The sequence below is a fragment of the Corvus cornix genome, chromosome 1A, assembly GCF_000738735.6.
Source record: "Corvus cornix cornix isolate S_Up_H32 chromosome 1A, ASM73873v5, whole genome shotgun sequence".
NCBI lineage: Eukaryota > Metazoa > Chordata > Aves > Passeriformes > Corvidae > Corvus > Corvus cornix.
In genome coordinates, this window is record NC_047057.1 from 42153353 (window position 1) to 42173266 (window position 19914).

The window sequence follows — 19914 nt, forward strand, 5'->3', positions numbered from 1 at the left end:
TGCTCCTTTGCTTGTGTATTTATACTCCCATCTTTCTGGTGTGTTGTTTTCATGTACTTATGAAGATCAACCCTACCATTTGAGTCTTTGCTATGCCTAATTAAAACGTCCATTTGACTTTTATGGCTTCATGACAAAAAAGCAACATAAAACCCCTGCCAAACCTCATGGAAAATAAAGAAAATTTTCTCTCTTACCTCTTCTCAGATTACAAATTTTATTTATTTGCTTTCTACTATATCTTAGCTTCACAGACTCTCCAGAAAATGTAAATAAAGGATTGCCCTAACTCTTACTAAGTATTGTTACAACCGTCACAATGGGTGCAGTATCCAACCAGGCGGCTGCTTCTGAAGCAAAGACAAGCAAACCAGCACTAAGTCACGCAACCTTTAAATGGGATCCCTCATAATTACTCAGAGCAGTTTCTCCTATTGATAAGTAACTGCTGACATAAAAAGTATTCCACATTTACTTTTCACAAAAGCTGGCTTCTTTGGATATATTCCAGACAGCAGCACCTGCATCAACTTAAAAAGGTTTGAAACAGGAAATAATAAGTTTTCACTTTGATCGCTCAAAACCTCAGCTGAGAACTTTTCAAATTATGATGTAACATGTATGTTGGTGAGGAAAGTGATTTTGTATTTTGAAGAGTGTTGTGGTTTAACCCCAGATGGCAACTAAGCACCAGCACTAACATAGCTGCTCATTCACTTTTCCTCCCCAGTGGGATGTGGGAATGAATCGGAAGAGTAAAAGTGAGAAAACACATAGGTTGAGATCAAGACAGTTTAATGGGACATAAAAAGAAGAAAATAAAAAGGGTAACAATAGCAACAAAATAATTAGAATACACAAAACTAGCGATGCACAATGCAATTGCTCGCCACCTACTGACTGGCCAGCTCCCAAGCAGCAGCAGCCCTCAGCCAGATTTCCCCCCAGTTTATATGGTGAGCATGATGCCATATGGTATGTAATATCCCTTTGGCCAGTTTGGGTCACCTGTCCTGGCCATGTCCCCTCCCAGCTTCTTGTGCCCCTCCAGCTTCTCAGTGGCATTGCCATGAGAAGTCCATGACTTAGGGCAAGCTCTACTTAGCAACATCTAAAAACATCAGCATGTCATCAGCATTATTCTCATACTAAATCCAAAACACAACACTATACCAGCCATTAGGAAGAAAAGTAACTCTATCCCCGCTGAAACCAGGACAAAGAAATTTAAAAAAATAAAACAAACCGATCAGATAGTTAGCCAGGCCTGTGGTGAAAGTTTTCAACACCAACTACAACACTGATGAAAGAAGGTCATTCTGCTCTACAGCTGCATTAAGTCTTGGATCTTTTGGAAAATAAAGAAGAGCTATTTTAGCTTTCCTTCTATCATCAGTAAGGACACCTAAAATTTTGAACATAAGTAATAAAAACTGTTACTCATTCTTCAGAATTCAAAAGATACTTTTATAAACATTATTCTAAACCTAAATTATTACCTTGTGGCATGTATCAAGGATGAAAAGTATTTTGAACACATTGATCTCCTGTAGGATGAGGGAGTGCCATTACACAACTCAGCTGCAGAAATGGGGCAAGGTTATGGTCTTCCATAGTGAAGCCTGAGTTTCTGCTCCTCACTATTTTTCAATTCAGCGCAAAATTTACTATATCCCACATAATGTCTATTAATGACATGCCATTCATGATTTAGAAACATGGTTTTACAGATTATATATTTTTATGAATTTATTATGAATACTGTATTTTACAGCCATCTTGTACACTGTGCTAAGTCAATAGAAGACCAAGTATGTGCCATAAGAGAATGAATGAGGAAAATTCAACAAAACAGTGCCTTGTTTGTTAGAAACAGTTTGAAATTTAAAATAAATACATAACCCTTTCCACATCACGTTCTGCCTGTTTTGAACAAAACATGTTGTTAGGCAATGAAGTCAGCTTCTGGCCCCATAAACGGCTCCTGCAGACATTTTAACAATTATTTATAGTCAATTTTTACAAAAACTGCAAAAGGTTTTGCTAAGATACTTTGTCAGGGGAAAAGATTGAAAGCAGCTACGGGCAAGCTCTTTAAGAGTCAGCATACTGAAAAACCAAAAATGTGAAAAATGAAACCTGCATCACCTGGCCTTGGTGCTAAGTTTTCATCTTCCTTCATCAAGACATATAAGAAAACCCCTGAGGACTTTCAACATGTTGAACATATTTGTCACAACAAAAATGCTGTTCTTCTTTGTACACAGCGTTTATTGCTACAGTAGTTACCTGACCATTAGCTAGCATAATGTTTGTCAAGGTATTTCCCCGGGAAATGTGTAAGTTTAAAACTTACCATTCAAAAACTTGGAGCCCATGATTCCATATTTGTCAGTAACAAATGAAGTTTCAATGACCCTATCATAAAAACACTGCTAGGTTTCCAATCCCCCTAAAACTATTTAAAACTATACATTTCCAAGGTTTCACTAATCTTGATTTTGCACTTCTTATCAGTCAGTGTACATGAGAAGCTGTACATACTAGCAGTGCTTCAAGAAATGTTTGTGAGAATCATGCAAGCTTATCTCAGCTGTTTCCAAGTAACACAGAGTAAAACCAAATCAGATTTAGAATACTTTCGACTGGGAAAAAAGCCCCACAAAACGCCACAACTTTTTCCAGATCCTGATTTCAACTCAGTTCTCTCATAACTCTCCGACAACATTTTATTTCCTACGTAATTTGAATCGCATGTCTTCTTATATATACTCAAAACCAAAGTGAACCATTTAGCTTTAAGGTAATGATCTGTAAAAGGATACATTACATTGACACCGTTATTAGAATATAAGTACATTAAGAATAGATCTATATTTTTTGTGAAAGGAGTATTTATCCAAAGTGATAGACCAATGAATGAGATTATTCTCGAATGTATTGAAGCTTGTGAGACTGCAGACAAATCAGGTAAGAGGCACATCAAATTAGAAACTAATCTTCAAAACATTTAAGTACGCTTGCAGGACAACGTAAGCACTGAGCAGCCAATAAGCCATTTACCTCAGCAAGCTGGAATTACAAACACATTATGCCTTGTCTTAAAGCAATTACATTAGTATGTTAGTAAAAAAAAATCAACGATACTTTTTTCAGGTTTTTGATCTAAACTGAAAATATTTTCATATGTCAAAAATACTTTAGATGTTACTATTACTCTAACTGCAAATTTTTACCATAGAAAATGAGCATCAATTCCTTTTTTCAAGATGTACTAAAATGCATCACGCCATTGTTAATTTTAAAAATTCTTTCTGAAATTATTTTACTGAGACATATGTTTGGTGTTTTTTTTAAGAAAGCAAATTGTCAGAATGGCCATTTTAGGAATTTCAACCCATGTGTAAGGTTTTTCCAGGAAAATGTAAGTTTAAGATGGCAAAAATGGGATGGGACTGATCAAAATGCTTCCTTAATGCAAAAAAATCCAGCAACTGTATTACTGCATCAGAACTCAAGCATATTTTTAATTCCTATGCACCCCTACAAGGGGACACACACTTTTAAGTGCTTTGTCCTGCTAATACTGAAGTGCTGTACAAGAGTATCTTTCAGGGATGGTGCTTGGAAACTCCACTGGTTTTCAATGGCTAGAGCTATGTAACAACTTCAAATAAAATTTTGAGTTCTCACAATTGATAGTCACATGTTAAAGGAATGATCTTTCAGTATAAACATCTCAGCTGTCATTACTTTCACATGTAATTGAAGTTCAGCTACAATATATCTTAGTGTTTTCCTTTCCTCTAAGCTAAAGGCTGAATTGTTACAGATGGTAATTTTGGCAGATGGTTGTATATGAAACTGAGTTTATAATTAGGCCAAATCTGACTTGTACAATTAAGGCAATGAAGACTTGGAAAATAAGAAGTGTACATGATTGGTCTGGTGCCCAGCGAAGACTGAAGAAACCTGATCATTCACATTTACAGAATATATTGCCTATATGAAAATTTCTTCTGAATTGCATGAATTAGAAGATAAGAAATCTTTCATGCATATAGTGTAAACTAAAGTAACCATGGCATTTTACCTACTTAAGTGTATAATCCCTTTTTCTTCAGTTGAGGCTAATGAGATGGTCTGAAGCCATCTAACAGCTCCCTGCTGCTGAGAGAGGGCTCTCAGCATCTCCTTCTCTGCAGCTTCCCTCCCTCTGACATTCACCTGACCCCTAAGCAAGCCAGTAAATTCAAAGATAGTGACTAGCCAATTCAGCTCCGAGACAAAAAGTAATCCCTGAGGAACGAGCAGAGGAGGAGATGAGATGTGCAAGGATGGGAAGACTAGGACTACCCCTTTCTGGATGTGACCTCTTGGGCTCACTCTAACGTATATCAAGCTACATTTCAAGCAATATTCTATCTAGTGTCAAAAACCTTTCCAGACTCGTAATTTTGTGTTAAGGTAGCATTGCCTCTTTTAGCCTCTTCTGTTAAATGTTTGTTCTTGTACCAAGAAAGGATCAGTAATGTCCAGCAACTATTCTCTCTTTCTACTTCCTGCATATCATTCAGTAGTTTCTTGCAATCAACTTTCAGTCCCTCTTTATTGTTCCCTTATAATGCTTTTGCCTAGTTTAGGATCCCTATTTATGCTATGCTTTTTTTTTCAATGAGAAAACCAGAACTTTATTCAGGATGGCTGATGATCACTATCATAAATGCACTCCCCTTTCAAATTTCTTTCTGCTCCTACTGCATCCCAATATGCTGGCTGATTTGTTCTACTATGAGCACAATATAGCACATTCATTTTCCTGACCAAGCATTGCTACAGGAACATAAATAAGAGTTTGTGAGAAGCTTTGAGAAGCAATTGAAACTGACTTTATTAATGCAGCTACAATTAGTTCAAAACATTTCTTCCAAAATGCATCCCCCTTGCTCTTCAACACAAACTCCACTTGCCATCATGCCATCTGTTCTCCCATCTCCTCTAAACCTTTACAAAGTTCCTCAGAATCTCTTTTAGTTTCAATTAACCTGAGTAATTTATGTAGCTTGCACATGTTGTCATCAATCTGTGAACCCTATTACCAGATTGAACTATATGAGGTTACTGACAATTAGAGAACATTACCTTTTAGGTTTTTTCCATGTTACAAATTAATGATTTGTTCCCACACTTTGCTTTCTGTCACAAATAATTTTTTCCCCAAACTGTTATGATAAGGGAGATACACTATGAGGCTACTTAGGTTTTTTCTTAGATCATTATTTTTTAAGAATCTAAATAAATAAATTCCATTCTTTCTCCTTATTCATCCATTTTGAAACACAAATATTTTTAGTGCATTGAACGCATTTCTTTTACAGGAACTGGGCTTTTCTATTCCTTTCATTGAACTCTATTAATACAGAGTTCCCATCTGCCTTCTACCAAGCAAATTAAATACAGCAAGATGTGCTAGCAATGCAACAATAGAGGCAAGCTGGTAAGAAGAATTCTTTTCAACTCTGGACATATTAATTAATTCAAAGGACAAGAATTAAGAGTTAATGTGTTAAGAGTTACTATATATTTAAGAAAATGAAAAAACCGCCATGTTGACCTATTTCTATGAAGGTATAATCACCTTGTCTTTACTGTAAAATTAACCCAACTTGCAATTTATATCCTGCCCCGAACTTTACATTTGTTCACATGAACTGTATTTTTAATATCCTAGTGGTCTGTGGGTGGCTTTAGAGGGTTTTCTGGTGGGTTTTGTTTGGTTGGTTTTGGTTTTGACTGGGATTTGCACAGACTAACAACTACAAACTCCCTCCAAGTGTTTCTGGTATTCCAGTGTTTCCCCACAATTCTCCTATGTGTCCAGGAAGAACAAGCACATTACTATGATATATACCAACATGCAAGTGCTCTCAGCTTATAGCAAAGAGACATAGGCTATATCCCAGCTAACTTCATCATCACAGAACTGTGACCACAGAATTAATATGAGTGTCATTCACATGCTGTCTCAATGTTTTTATTTGAGTTATGCTAACTAGAGAGAGCTGTAAATATCTAATCTTAAACCTGAAGATCCACTTGTGGCTTTCCTTAGAAAAAACACAGAAATTGTGGGGTAAACATTCTAAAAATAACTTAAGTCACTCACTTTACAGTTTGGTATGACTAGGGAAATGCACATATAACTGGACAAAACAAATGCACATATAATGGACCAAAAAAAAAAAGTCTGAGGAAATAAAGCTCCCTATGTCTGTACAATTTTGAAGAAATATAAATGCCTATTAGATACAGATGCCTACAAAACATACTCTTACACCAGTAACACAGTATTATGAATTTAGTTAAATAACTAGTACAAAATATTAGGTATCCTCACATCTTCTGCAACAATACCACAGAACACAACACTGAAAAAACAGCTATTTTACCCTACTTTTACTGATAATTTTCACAGGGGTTACTCATTAAAAAATGTGATTTTAAATTGCATGTAGTGTGATACAGAGCTTTACATTTGGTCAAAAGTATTCATGTGAATTAGAAAGAACAGCAACTGTCAGTAGTGAAATTATTCTGGTACATGTTCAACAGCATCCTTGTTACAGATGTGCTGATAGAAAAACTCATACAAATATTAACATAATATAATATGATTTATTGGATTATTTTTACATCTAGTTCTCAAGTGTTTCCTAGGATCATTCTTATTAAAGAAGACACATTAATTTGCCTGGCGTATTATGAAATTTCTTTGGCTTCCAGAATTAATCTCACAGAAAATATAACCCACTGTTGAGAAGATTAGTGTAAATCTCCACAGAGCATATAATTTTCAATGTCTACACTCTAAAATTCCAGTTATGCATTTTCATAATGGATACAATTTTTGAGCAAGTTTACTTGAGTGACACCTGTCAATTTTTACAGGAAAAAAATCTTCCCAGTTTTATAGGAATTGCGCCATTTACTTTGAAATAAGTAATGCAATATGTATGTTAAGGAGATGACTCTGTCCTAGTGAATAAAGCCAAAAAGACCATAATTGTTTGACAAATAGCACTTTGAACAGGTACTAATTCAACAGTAACTGAAATAATGTTCTTGGATGCAATGGACTTGTTTCAATAGAAATAAACCAGATTTTAGTAGGCTAAAAGCAGATTAACTTCACATATGTCTCAGGCCATTTGTAAATGTCAACAACATTCTGTTACACTGGGAAATGACCAAGAGTACTGTAGAGAACCTGACCATTACTGGCAAATGTTTATCTGATCCCTAAAACCTGCATGTGAGAAGAGATTTATTTTTTTAATGCGCTGAGAAGAAAGAGAAGATAGAAATTCACTTCAGTTATTTAAAAAACTTATTAGGCCAGAACTTTTTAAAGGTAAAATGAAAGCACCAAATCAGGTATTTCTGACTTGGTTAGGTAAAAAAGCTGAGAGGTATGGGGGAAAGCAATAATAATTACTTCTAAAAGGATTTTTTAGGTCTCAATAAGCACCTGACCATTAAAATTAAAAAAAAAAAAAATTAAAAAAAAAAAGCAAGCATTTTCTTAATATATGAAGAAATTACTGACTTTACAGAGAAAAAAGGTATTGTCACTTCTAGAAATGGTAGACCAGTATTTCAGAGGGCTCTTCCTAACTGTAATAATAGCTTGCAAGTGTCATAATGCAAAAAACCCAATATATTCCAGGGAACAATGTATTCATTCTAATCCTGTCCAAAGAGACACTTTGTTTCTACAGATGATACAAAATACAGCCACAACAGGTTATTCAGAAGACTAATATTTGAAGCGAGCCCCAAAAGGTAACAGGAAGTAAAAATGCCATAAAAAATGTAGAGAACATTCACTGGAGATGAAGCTTAAGCTGTAGGGAAGCAAACAAGACGCTGACAGACACACCTTTAGGATTGTAGATTCCAGAAGTGCTGAAGTTCTATTGTCATGGGTGAGAACACTGACTTAAACACAGCAGAAGCCAGGAAAGGTGCACAAAGAAATGCAGGCAGTTTTCTGTCTTAAGGGGAAGAGGAGAGAAACTTGCAGGATAACCAGTCATTTTCAGATGTGGCCTTGAAATATGATGATGGGGGGAAAAAAAGCCAAAAGAAAATGGATGGAGTATTATGAACACCATCTGACTTGAGATTAGAGTCAATTTTTTAAAATAGCAAGATTTTAACTGATTTTAGTGGCCTGAAACACTGCCTAGCATTACACTATTAATGGAACAAACACTAAAGAAATATATCTAAACAGTTTGGAACAGACTACAATTATGGGCAGAATTTTTAGAGAGTGCATGGCAAATCTAGGGCACATTCTTTGCCAGGGATTATAATACAGCAGATCAAAGTACCTTCAGTGACAGTATTTAAATTTACAGTTTATAAGAGGTTTGCATTTCCTAGCAAATAAAGCAATGCCCATCAGAATCATTTAAACTGGTGTCAAACACAGCACTGGTAGTTTTTGCTGTTAGAATAGAAATGCAATCCACACATTGCTGAACCACAGTAACTTGAAAAAGACACCCGTTATGAATACTGGAGATATATTTTTCCCTCCTTTTTAAAATAGCCACCAAAAATCTCTGTTTATTCAGGAACATGTTTTTTAATCCAAACGAAAGAGGGTGCCAAGCAGTGTTATACAAGCTTCCTAAATTCATTTGGATGACTAATGTTCCTATTCCTGCATGCTTCAAAGTAGTAAAAGAAAAACAAATCTCAGGAAGAACTGACATTCAGATCTGTATCAGTTTAAAGACATGATGCATAATGTTGTCTGCTTGTTATTTAATGCAAAAGACAAATTTTGCTGAGTTCACTTAATAATGAGCAAATGGAGGGTGGAAATTAGAGGGTTGGAACTTAGGACTTTTTTACAATAGACTATTAGCATGTTTAAATTTCAACCTCCCTAAATTTCTAAGCACTTCTTTTCATTTAGTGAATTATTTTGCATATATACAGCATATTATTAATTTAAATGTATCATGCCTGACTCCTTAGTGTCTTACTTCAGATAGACCACAAAAGCCAGCACCTTGATATCGTACTCCCATTTTATACAATTACGAAATCTCCATAAAGACACAGGAATTTTTTTGGACCAACATGAAATGGAGGAAGAAACTTTCCTACACGCTTTTAACCCTCCACATTTACAGGCACTTTACAACATTAAATATTATATATTATTTTATATTAATATTATATATTAATAAAATATTTAAAGTTTAAATATATTAACTTTTTTTAAATTACACCACATTTTCAGTATGTGCTGTATACACATCATCAAGTTCATTCTTTTGTCCTGGAACAACTCTTATAAAAAGAGTTGCTGTATGCTTTGCAAAGAGTTAATTTTCTGTTTTAAACAGAGATAGATTGCCAGAACATGCACAACTTAGTTTTACAGTCTGACTTATACTGCCAGAACAACTTTTTTCCAAAAGTAATTAAAGTTCATGTGCTACTAAACAGACCAAAGAATCCATCCAGCAATGATGTATCATGCTGCAAATGTAAAAGGAAGACATACCTTGGTTTGTTGCTACCATGCAAGCACAAGCTAATGAGGAAAGTTACAAAACAGTCTGATTCATTTAGGAGGAAAGACACTGGAAGGTTATCAGTAAAAGTCATCCTGACTACAGTGAGTAGAGAGATTCCAGCCATAGCAAATGCAGCATCTAGGTCCACAATAAACACACCACATACACTTAACATATCTCTAAAATTGTATTTTAGGATGCTTCCTAAAACTTCTCAAAGTGTATCTAAAGAAGAGATGACACAGCTAATTGGACTGAATCTATCCTTGGCCTTAACTGTCAAGTGAACTGATGTTCCTGGAGCTGATGGTAACAGCTGATGGTAACAGCTGATGGTAACAGAACAAATGAAAGGCAGAAGGCCTGCTAAATAAGACACTGGATTTGACACTTAGTTTCTTGTCACTAAGACAGTTAAGGCGATTGAAGCCAGGTTCAGTCACATGGGACTGGCCAAGCTACAAGAACAGATACAACAGACTGATATTTTCAGACTCTGACTTGAAAATGCTTAAATCTTTCTGAATGAAGGTTCAGAGGGTGGCACGATTCACAATCTGTGAATTTGGACTTGTGGTCTGAAATACAGTCTCCCTTACATTCTTAGCTCATGTGTAAGCCACCCTCAAGATTGAACAAATAAACCTTCAAAAGAACAGCTTCAACAAGATAAACAAGATATTCAGAACCTTCCCAGAGACATGCTACCCAAGAAAACAAGTGAATGTGTGTCTCTCTCACTCCAGTGATTATGCTCACGTAAATTTTTCTAGATTAGCTTTTCAGTCTGGATTGAATCAAGGTTGTTCACAAAGCCAGAGATAACCTCTGTAGACCATACATGTATCCTTTTGTGATAGCCCAGACTAAACCTGCAGACTTTGCAGAGCCTCAGTCTAAGCTGAAGTGTGTAGCCCATCTCCTGGCCCTACTCCAAGGCTGCCAGGACACAATACCCCTCTCTGACTTCCCAGCTCTGCTGCCTAAAACCAGCGAGAAGCCAGTGAAGGTAGAAGAGGACTGAGATACCCAGCTGGACTCCAAGAAATGCTTCACTGGAACGTTAGCAAATACATGTGAATGATTGTTATACAGGTGCCAAATCACAGGTAGGAGAAAGGGTGGCTCTTGTGTCTTGGGCTAAATATGATCTTGAGGGTCCTGAACTTGATCTCCATTAAGTAGGTTTTGCAGCAAAAGTGAAGAAAAGTAACCAAGTACTGCTGTCCCTGAATGCTTTAAGTGTTCTTTAGCAGCAGTGAAAGTTTAGGGCTGGGAGGTAAGTGAAAGGTGACCTTTCAGAAGACCTGCTTGAGAGATCCTTCCAGGAGCATTGACCACTGTGAATCAGCAGTCAGCTCTTGGCCCTGCAACAGAGGAGCCTGCACTTGGTCCCCCAAGCCTGCACCACATGGTCTCACCTTTACTGTTGCTTCAAGAGGTGCTGAAATAGCTGGAAGCTAAGGATTTACCTCCCCATGTTGCAACAGTGTGCTCCAAAGTATGGCTGCAAAGCAGTGAGAACAACAAGGGACGTCTTCAGGTAATACCTGCAATGATATCTGAGACCTGATGCTATTTTCACCTTGCACCCAAAATTAGGTCTGCTCCACACAGCAACAATAATGGCAAAATACATATAGAGCAGAAAATTCCTAATGAGATTTAAAAGCATTACTGGATCCATCTACCTTGTATAATTTAAACATGGTTTAAACAGAAACAGCAACCAATCATTCACCCAGTGGTTATTAGATAACTGTAGGAAATTAGATGACAATTTATTTCCTATACTAATATGATCCAAAGTGTTCATTAATCTGAGCTCCTAAACAGCCTTTTATTCAGACATACAGTAGAATTAATGTCTTCATTAGCATACTATCAATGACCTCTGATATTATACATGCTACTAGCTTTAATAAAATAAAATACTTAACACCGTTTTTGTTTTCTCATATTTTCACTCACATACTAATAGATGTCTGATACTATTTGCCTTTGTTACTAGGTAAACCATCCAGCAAAGAAATCTGTATTTCATGGGTTCCCTGCAGCCAGTTATTTCAGCACGGGTAATATTTACGAAAAGTCAGTTTTGCAGGTTTACATATGACTGGGTAGGCAGTGCAAACACGAGCCAAGCAACAAAATTAAAGAGAAGCGCTACTCCTTGCCACTCACCTTACATTTGTCCATCTCCTTTTCCCACAAACACATGGAGAAAAACACAATCAACAAAAAACAAGCGGTTTTACAGCGTGTTTAAAAGGCTGACTGATCTCAGGTTTGGCACACCAAAGACCAGGGCGAGAACAAGCACTTTCATTTTCATGTAAGCTCCCACAACACTCAAATGGAATTGCGTAGGGAGATTTTTCCTTCCTTACTTCTAATAAATGGGTGTTGTGTTTACATACTGCATACTGAGCATTGCCCATCTGAAGCCAAGGGCTGCATCTTGCCAACTCTTAACTTTCATACAATATGGCAATTACATGAGCCAGCATACCATTAAATCACATAACAGAACTTGGAGAATGGCACTGTCAGCTTGGAGAACCGTACCTGAAGGACTGACATGCACTGCATAAAGGGAAAAACTAGATTTCAGTGCAATGGCAGAACTGGGTCAGGAGAAGACTGGGTTACTGGCCTCACTTTAAACTACAAAGCCAAGTGCCAAATAGTTCAGAGATAAAAACTTGCCCCCACCCTTGAATCTTTCAGGTCATCCGCTGTTTATTCTCCATACAACTCTTTACTCCAGGATGTTCTTTCCAGCTGCAGTACTTGCAAACTGGCTTCCCTTGAGCGGAGTCAAAACCAGGGGAACAGAGACCATTGCTGAACGTGAATAGCACAGCATCTTTCTGGCTCCAGCAAATTCTCTTTTTCTATTTAATGAGCAGCAGATCTATACCTGCCATGAGCTCTAAATGTCTTCTAATACCTAATGTTCATGTTTTGCAGAATGAGCAAGAAAGATTGATGATCAGAAGTCACTATTTCCTAAAAGGAAGCTCACACCAAGGTATCAGGTATCTGATTTGCATTTTTGATTTAGCCTGCTGATATGAGACTGGAACTGCCAATTTGAGTACTAATTCTTACTCCAGGTACCAGCCCACAATAATTTCTACAGAGGCTTCCACTTCAGTGACACAAACATACAGATAGGACAACCTGAGATGGCAATTTAACTGCCAACAATAATGCACACGTTCAGAGGTAGAAAGCTGCGCTGAGATCTAATACTCAGATTTTACTCTCTATTAGAGATTTTAAGAGCTAATACTGAGATTTTAATACTGAGGTTTCTAAGAGGATGTGCATCTGACTCGCTGCAGGAGATCAAGTGCCTGAACCATGTATCTGTGATACCTTATCAGCCTTCAGAGCTACCCTACAGATGACCCCTCTGCAAAATACTTCTTAGTAACTTAATCCTATTTAGATTGTCTTCAAATCACACAAAGAACAAGCAAATCAGAAAACTGCTACATGTTTTTGCAAGACCATATCACACTGGCATCACTGACCCTGTTTTAGTCAAATTGTAAAAGGCTGTCCAGGCATCAGAGACATTTTATTTGTTGTAATATTAGCATGCAGAAGGACATAAACTCACTTCTGATAATAGTTTTAATTACTAAGCATATAAACCTACAAATCCTCTCATCCAAGTTATCCTTCAATAAGAATTCATGGAAATAGCCCCATTGAAGAAGGATTTGTATGACTGAACCCTAAATGCTTAATCACCTTTTTAAAGAAATCATGACTTTAAAAAAAAATAAAAAATCCAGGTGTTGGTATGTTTAAAACAGGGGGTTTATATATCCATCAAACCACAGAGTTTCATAAACATCACTTCTAGGAGTGACACTGTTGGGGAATATGCTTCTGCAGTTCCTGTGGTTTCTCAGGTTAAGACTGATTTAAATAAACAGACCAACTTGCTCACGTTGCGTCCAGTGCTCAGCACGACTCTTTTCTTTCAGCACTTTCGTTGTACTGATCTATGACTCAGCTACTCCTTCAGCTGTACTAGTTATATATTATCACTGTGCAATATTACCTCAAAGATCCAAGTCCCTGATTTATTTTAAGCAGTATCCAGGCATTACCAAGTGTTTGCAAGGTTCAGTGAGTTTGCAGGTCTTGCTTTCTGTACTATGTCTATTGCAGAATATTTTATTATTCGAAATATTAATGTCTTTCCTGGGTTTCCAATCTTGTTCTTTTCACTATGACAGTTACCAGTCTAGACAATGACAGAAGTACCCACAGGAGAGCACATAGATTAAGATTTACTTTAATGTGTCGAGTGCCCCCATATGCTTAAGTCCTCCTTCTTGCACCCACTTCACTTGATCTTGCTCTTTGCACAGGGTCTTCATGGTTTTAACGGCAATTCTTCTTGAAATATCTCCTGCTCTGATCCCTTTGGAATGATTAATGGTTTGGTATCACATTTGTTTGCTACTCCTTAAAATATAGGAAACAACCCTTTGGAGAACTAGGAGTCTGTCACTGCCTCCAAAAAGCAAGAAGCGTAACTGCTTGAAGGCTGACAGATGCTTCACCACCATGACAAGAAGCTGTTCCACAGGCTACAGCTTGTGAGCCCCTGAGTCAAGCCATATGGTCCTGAATGCCAAGACTGCCTGTCTTTCCCAGTTTATTGGGAGAGAGGGATTGTTCCTGCTTTGCTCTGAATTTGCAAAAGTACTCTGTTGATTTTTATAAGTTTACATTTTGGTGTAATAAAATGCTTGACTGCTTCCACTCATAAATCCTCATTCATTTGCTGAACATTTTTCCTTCACAAAAGAAACAGCCCTTCTTGTATGCTTCCATGGGTTAGGATAATATCTTGCGACTTTTTTGCTACCCATTCCAATATTAAATGAATGCATACAACCGAGCACACATAAACATGGCTCTCAGACTTTAAGAGACCATTAATAATCTATTCAGCACATATAAATAATTGTGTATACAGAGTCTGAAACAACATCTTTGAGGTATAAGGCATCTATAGTAATCTAATGGGAATAACAGCAACGGATAAACATTGCTAGAATTCAGAGCTGATAATTTAAGATAAAACCCTGGTGTACTTCAGTATCACAAAAATTAAGCCTCCAAGTTTTAAGTTCTTAAACATGGGTATATTCTCCAGTGCTTTGGCCAGGTGAAATTTAAATATTTCAGAAAGTATTTCTAATTCCTGTCATCTCTTGAAAAATGATTTAACTACTCACAATACTTCAGTAAGGTCTTTTAAAAAAAATTTTAAAGTATGTTTTATGTCTTTTCCATTGACTATATCCTGAAGTGTCTTCAGGCTACTGGTGTGTAGGTGACCCAGCAATGGCCAAGAAACAGACGACGGCAAAAAGTGTCTTGCTTCTAACCCAGAAATGAAGGGGGAGGCAAAAGTCCCCAGCGCAGAGGCAGCGGTGTGCGTCTCTATGCATTTTTCTCTCCCAGAGCAGTCGTGGCTCTCGCTGAGGTCTGCCAGGATAGAGGGTATCGGCACCTTGCAAAGTCCAGCCTCAAACTTTCTCCCTTTAGAGTTTCCTCGAGCTGCTTCTTGTTACAATTTTCTACTCATGTCTGTCCCTTTGCTTCCTTCTAATCAACGCACAGCATAGCGACTGCAATCCCTACAGAACCTGCAGAAATAATGACGGGGTCCCCGCAGCGGCACTGAGCGGCACTTCCCGACGGGATGCGGGAGAACGAAGGGCGGAATGCCGGGGTTCCCACAGCACCCGCCCGGCGCCGCACGCTGGAGCGCCGTGCGGGGAGACACCGGGAACCGCAGCCACGGCACTGCTTTCCCCGATCATTTCATGTTCTCACACTAGTCAGGGTAACACAGACAACTGATTTATTACGGCAATTTTCCCCAGTGCCTTCAGAGACCCCCCAAGGCTCGGCCGCCGGTCCGGCCGCTTGCTGCAACTTTTCCACAGGCTGCGGAACGCCGAGGGCAAGACCGGACAGTAATCTTTTTTGTCCCACTCACCTCGCTCCCCCAAACCGCTCCCCGGCGGCATCGGCTCCCATCCCATCGCGTACCCCCCGCCCCTCGGACAGCCCGGGAGAGCCGCCGCCCCTGCGGACACGCACTCCCCGCCCGGCGGCTGCCCCAGCCCGCGCCCCCTCCGCGCCGGCGGCCCCGGCCCCGGCCCCGCTCCGCCGGGCAGCCCCGCCCGCGGGCAGGTGGGTGCCGCCGCCGCCCGGCCGCACTCACTTGTGCCTTCTTCATAAGGAACGGCAGCGCTGCAGTCCAGCCCAGCCGGCCGTGTGCAAACTCCCTTCAGCGGAACTGTAGCTCCAGCATAATGCAGCAGCCGATAGTCCACGCATTGGGGTTGCCCACGGCGAGCCCCGCGCTGCCTCCGCCTGTCCCGCCGCAGCTCCGCGCGCCCCGCTGCGCCGTCTCCCCACGGCCTGAGCGTCCGCGCTCACTGAAGCCACCGCCGGCCCCCGGCCAGGTCTTTTATATCTCCGATCTGCCTCCAACAGCGGCGGCGGCGGCAGCCCAGGCAGGACACGCCTTTCCCCTCCCTCCCGCCCTCCCGGAGGACCGGGAGCCCAGGCAGACCCTGCGGGGCGGGGGAAACCCGAGTTAACTTGGGGGAAGTTGGAGGCAGGAACAAGCCGAGCCTGCCCCTCGCCAGCGCCGGAGGGGAGCGGGGCCGCGGGCGGGCTGCCGCGGGGAGCGGCGGGCGGGGATGCGGGGAAGGGTGTGGGCATGCGGGGCGGGGCGCCCTGGCTACCGGCCCCGGGGGGTGGGTGCAGGGGGCTCCTCCCGCCCGGGGCCGGGGCTGCGGCGGCTGCCCGGTGCTCCCAGCCGACCGCGGGGAGCGGGGCGGGGGTCTCCGGCTTTGCCCGCGGGGGTGCTGGCAGCGTGCAGGGAAGCGGCGCGCCGCCGCGGCATTCGGGGTCAGCCAGGCTGCGGGTGCCGAGCCAAGCCCTTGGGTTGGGTCCCCCCACCCAGGCTAGTGAAAAGGAGGTGCCTCCCGGCTGAACCCGCCGCCGGGCGCCGCCTCGGCCCGCGGCGGGGAGGGCAGCGGCCTCGGAGGCTGGCGGGGCTCCCAGCCGGTGCCCGGTGTTCCCAGCGCAGCAGCCGCTGCAGCGGCGCGCACAGCCGAGGTGGCAGCTCCGGGTTTGCCATTGCCATTCCGGCGCTGCTTTCGCATACTCGGTTAGTGCAAGTTAAGTACCGGGATAAGCATTTCAGCTGGAGCTTAGAAACTCCTTTTACCTGCTCCAGACCCAGAAAAATTGTTGAGCAGTGCCTCCTAACGCTTCTGCAAAGGTGATCCTGCGGGTCTTTCCACATGCTATTACAATTTACATCCCGTGTAAATAATGCATTAGTGTTGGGTGTGGAAAAGCGGCTTGACTGTTACTGCTTGGAGTCTTCTGGCCAATCCATCACAGCAGTAGCCACAGAATTTGAGTCCTCTTTAGAGAAGGCAGGTCCCAAGGTTAATATTGATTAAATTTTGAGTGTGAATGAATGGAATGTCGAGCAGTTTATGGAACTAGTATTTCCTGAAACAGTGATACTAGGTGAAAATTTAAAGAACATTAAAATGAAGAAAGAATAGTCTGCCCCTGTCAATGGTCATTTCCTAAAAGAGATTAGGTATGCTCAGAGTGTACAGTAAGATATTTCATTAGAAAATTCTGTCTAGTTTTCACCTAGAATTAATGATAAGTTTTTTAAGGACTATATTTCTGCCAAAGTAAAGGTCAGCTGTTCAGGTACAGAAAGGTTTTGAACTCATCCCCAACTCTGCTATATATTTGGAGTTAAGGGTAGAGCAGATAAACATCTAATATTTTACTTCTGCATCCAATCCAAAAAAAATGGGTCAATACTTTTCTTTTACAGCATGACAGTATTGATGGGTTAATTCCCTTTTTTTGTTGTTGGTTTTTTTTTTTTTTTTGCATTTCATTATTATTACTGTGCTGAATTATCATAGAGTTCTTATGTTTCCCTCTGAGCTTTGTCAGACTTTTATATGCATATAGTAATCTCTTCCTCTAAAGCAATAGACAAGCAGTGAAAGGGAGGAAGCCTGTAACAACAAAAGAAATCAAGGACCTCATTCACTGACAGGATAGTTTGTGCATTATCTGTAGTGATCAATCAAAGCTGCTTCCACTGTCTACACATTTAAAAAATCGGGCCAGAAAATTAAGATGTTGTGGCATATTTCCTCCTTAGAACAGATGACCAGTTTAGTGTCCTGGGGAGAAGCCCTGGAAAGTGTGAAAGAGCAGTCTGTTGCAGCAGTTACTTATTTTATGGAAAGCACTTCTGGTCTTTTTTCCATGTTGAGCCCTATCACAGTTCACCGTTAGTCATGACAGGAAAACTTTAGTGGATTCCCTGTATCCAGTTACCTTACTGATAGTTGTGCAGAGAGAATAACACTCTTGGGCATCATTAAGTTTCTTTACCACCCTGGCATCATGCACCTTTTCTCTGCATCCGTGATCTGACTTCTTGAATCTGCCCTTGTGTTTAACCAAGCCCAGCTACAGTGGAGTAGTGCCTTTTTCATCTCTTCCTTTTGTGTTGGCAATTTGAAAGTGTATTACTGCTGACATTGTCCTCAATTTGGTTTGGGAAGTTTTTTCTATGAAATTCAGAGCTTAATAGTTTAAACTCATTAATATCTTGTGTCTGTATCCCATAAGAAAGCATGTTTTAATTAGTCTTACCCATTTCCAACACAGTACCAACTTTTGATTTCCCAGGTGAGAACTGATTAGCCATGGACCGTTAGTGCATTGATTACTGGCTTTCCAAAGCACAACTGCAAACCACATTCAGTCTTTTATGGCCTATCTGATTTGCATTTCTAAATGCTTTAGGGTGAACACAGGCCTCTGTCATACTTTTGTGAAAACCTGTTCCTTCACAGGGAAGATATGGAAAACAGTGTTAGTCATCCCAGCTCTTCACAGGATTTAGTTCCACCCGTTCAGCAGGATTGTCCTCACCAGGAATACTGTTCAGCTTGTATGGAAATACCAGGAACTAAAAATTAAGCCTTTGCATTCTAACATGAATGGAAAAGCCTCACCATCTTTACCAGCTGAGAAATGGGTTTTAAATGGCTCTTAAATGGCTGGTTTTTCTAGAATTTTATGGAATATCTGCTGTGCTTTCCATAGCTTCAGCTGTGTAAAGAATGTCTGCACTCAGTCTGTTGATAGCTTGGCTGCTGGCTGGAACAGCTGGAATTTGGGAACATGCAGGATCACATCCAGCCTCAGCCACTGAGATTGCTGGATTAAAAAGTGTTCTGTGTCAGCTTGGAAAATTGAAGAATTCCTCCTATGAAGCCATTTAAGCTGTGAAGGCAAACAACAGTGTGTGCGTATTAGAAAGATAGCACACTAAACCTGTATAATCGGTCACAGACTGAGCATGTAGGGGCTTTGCTGTCACAGAGACCTGGCTTGTAGCATCAGCTCACTTAAATCCCCTCTCACTAGTCGTTTTTAAGGACACAGAGTACTAAGTACACACATTCCTAACCTACTTTAGGCACACAGAATTGAAGAAATTGGAGTCAAAATTGAGGTATGTAGAGCCAAGAAACTCAAAAGATGACCTCAAACTTCTTTAGGTTTTGTTTACAGAAGTACATGATTGTAGAGGAAAGACTTCTCTACAGAAAAGACAAACCTTGCAAGCTTGCAAGATCTACAGAAAATTATATGAATTACTTTGACTTTGAGGAAGTACATTGAGATAACTATCTCCTTAAGAGGTCTTTATCTTTGATACTACGAAATGTTCTAGGTGTTATTTTGTGATTGTGAACTTGTGCATTCTCATCTGAGAGCACAACCACAACCAATATTTAATATTCAACCAAAGTACACATTTTGAACTTCTAATTGAGCCTTATGCTCAGCAGTTACGAAAGGGACTGTTGGTTTCTTCTAAGCATCATACATTTTTTGTGCTGTATACGAGTGACAGGGAGAACTTCAGTGGTTATTCAATATCACTGGTCAGTGAGTAAATGAATGACTCAATCAAGACTTAGTCCACGGGGACACGGACACCACTGCAGAGCCACTTTTTATTTCATTGAGCTCCATAGGGGCACAGGATTCAGGTCACCTGTAGGGACTTAAAAAGCACAGTTGCCTGTCTCAAACATTGTTAAGGCCACAGAAGGACTTTGCCATGAGATAAGCACAGGATGGCATTAACTCCAGGCCTAGTGGAGGAGAGATCCTGGTTAACACGTCCGGACAA

At 40.2% G+C, this 19914-nt stretch overlaps 1 protein-coding gene across 2 annotated transcripts in view; it reads right to left on the reverse strand.

Moving 5' to 3' along the window:
* KITLG (KIT ligand) overlaps window positions 1-16102 on the reverse strand; it is a 54144-nt gene extending 38042 nt beyond the window's left edge. For both annotated transcript variants that reach the window (XM_039570861.1, XM_039570860.1), the window contains exon 1: window positions 15868-16102. In XM_039570861.1, coding sequence (XP_039426795.1) covers window positions 15868-15882 — 15 coding nt within the window. In that variant the 5' untranslated portion in view covers window positions 15883-16102. The remainder of the gene's footprint in view (window positions 1-15867) is intronic.
* Window positions 16103-19914: the final 3812 nt, after the last annotated feature.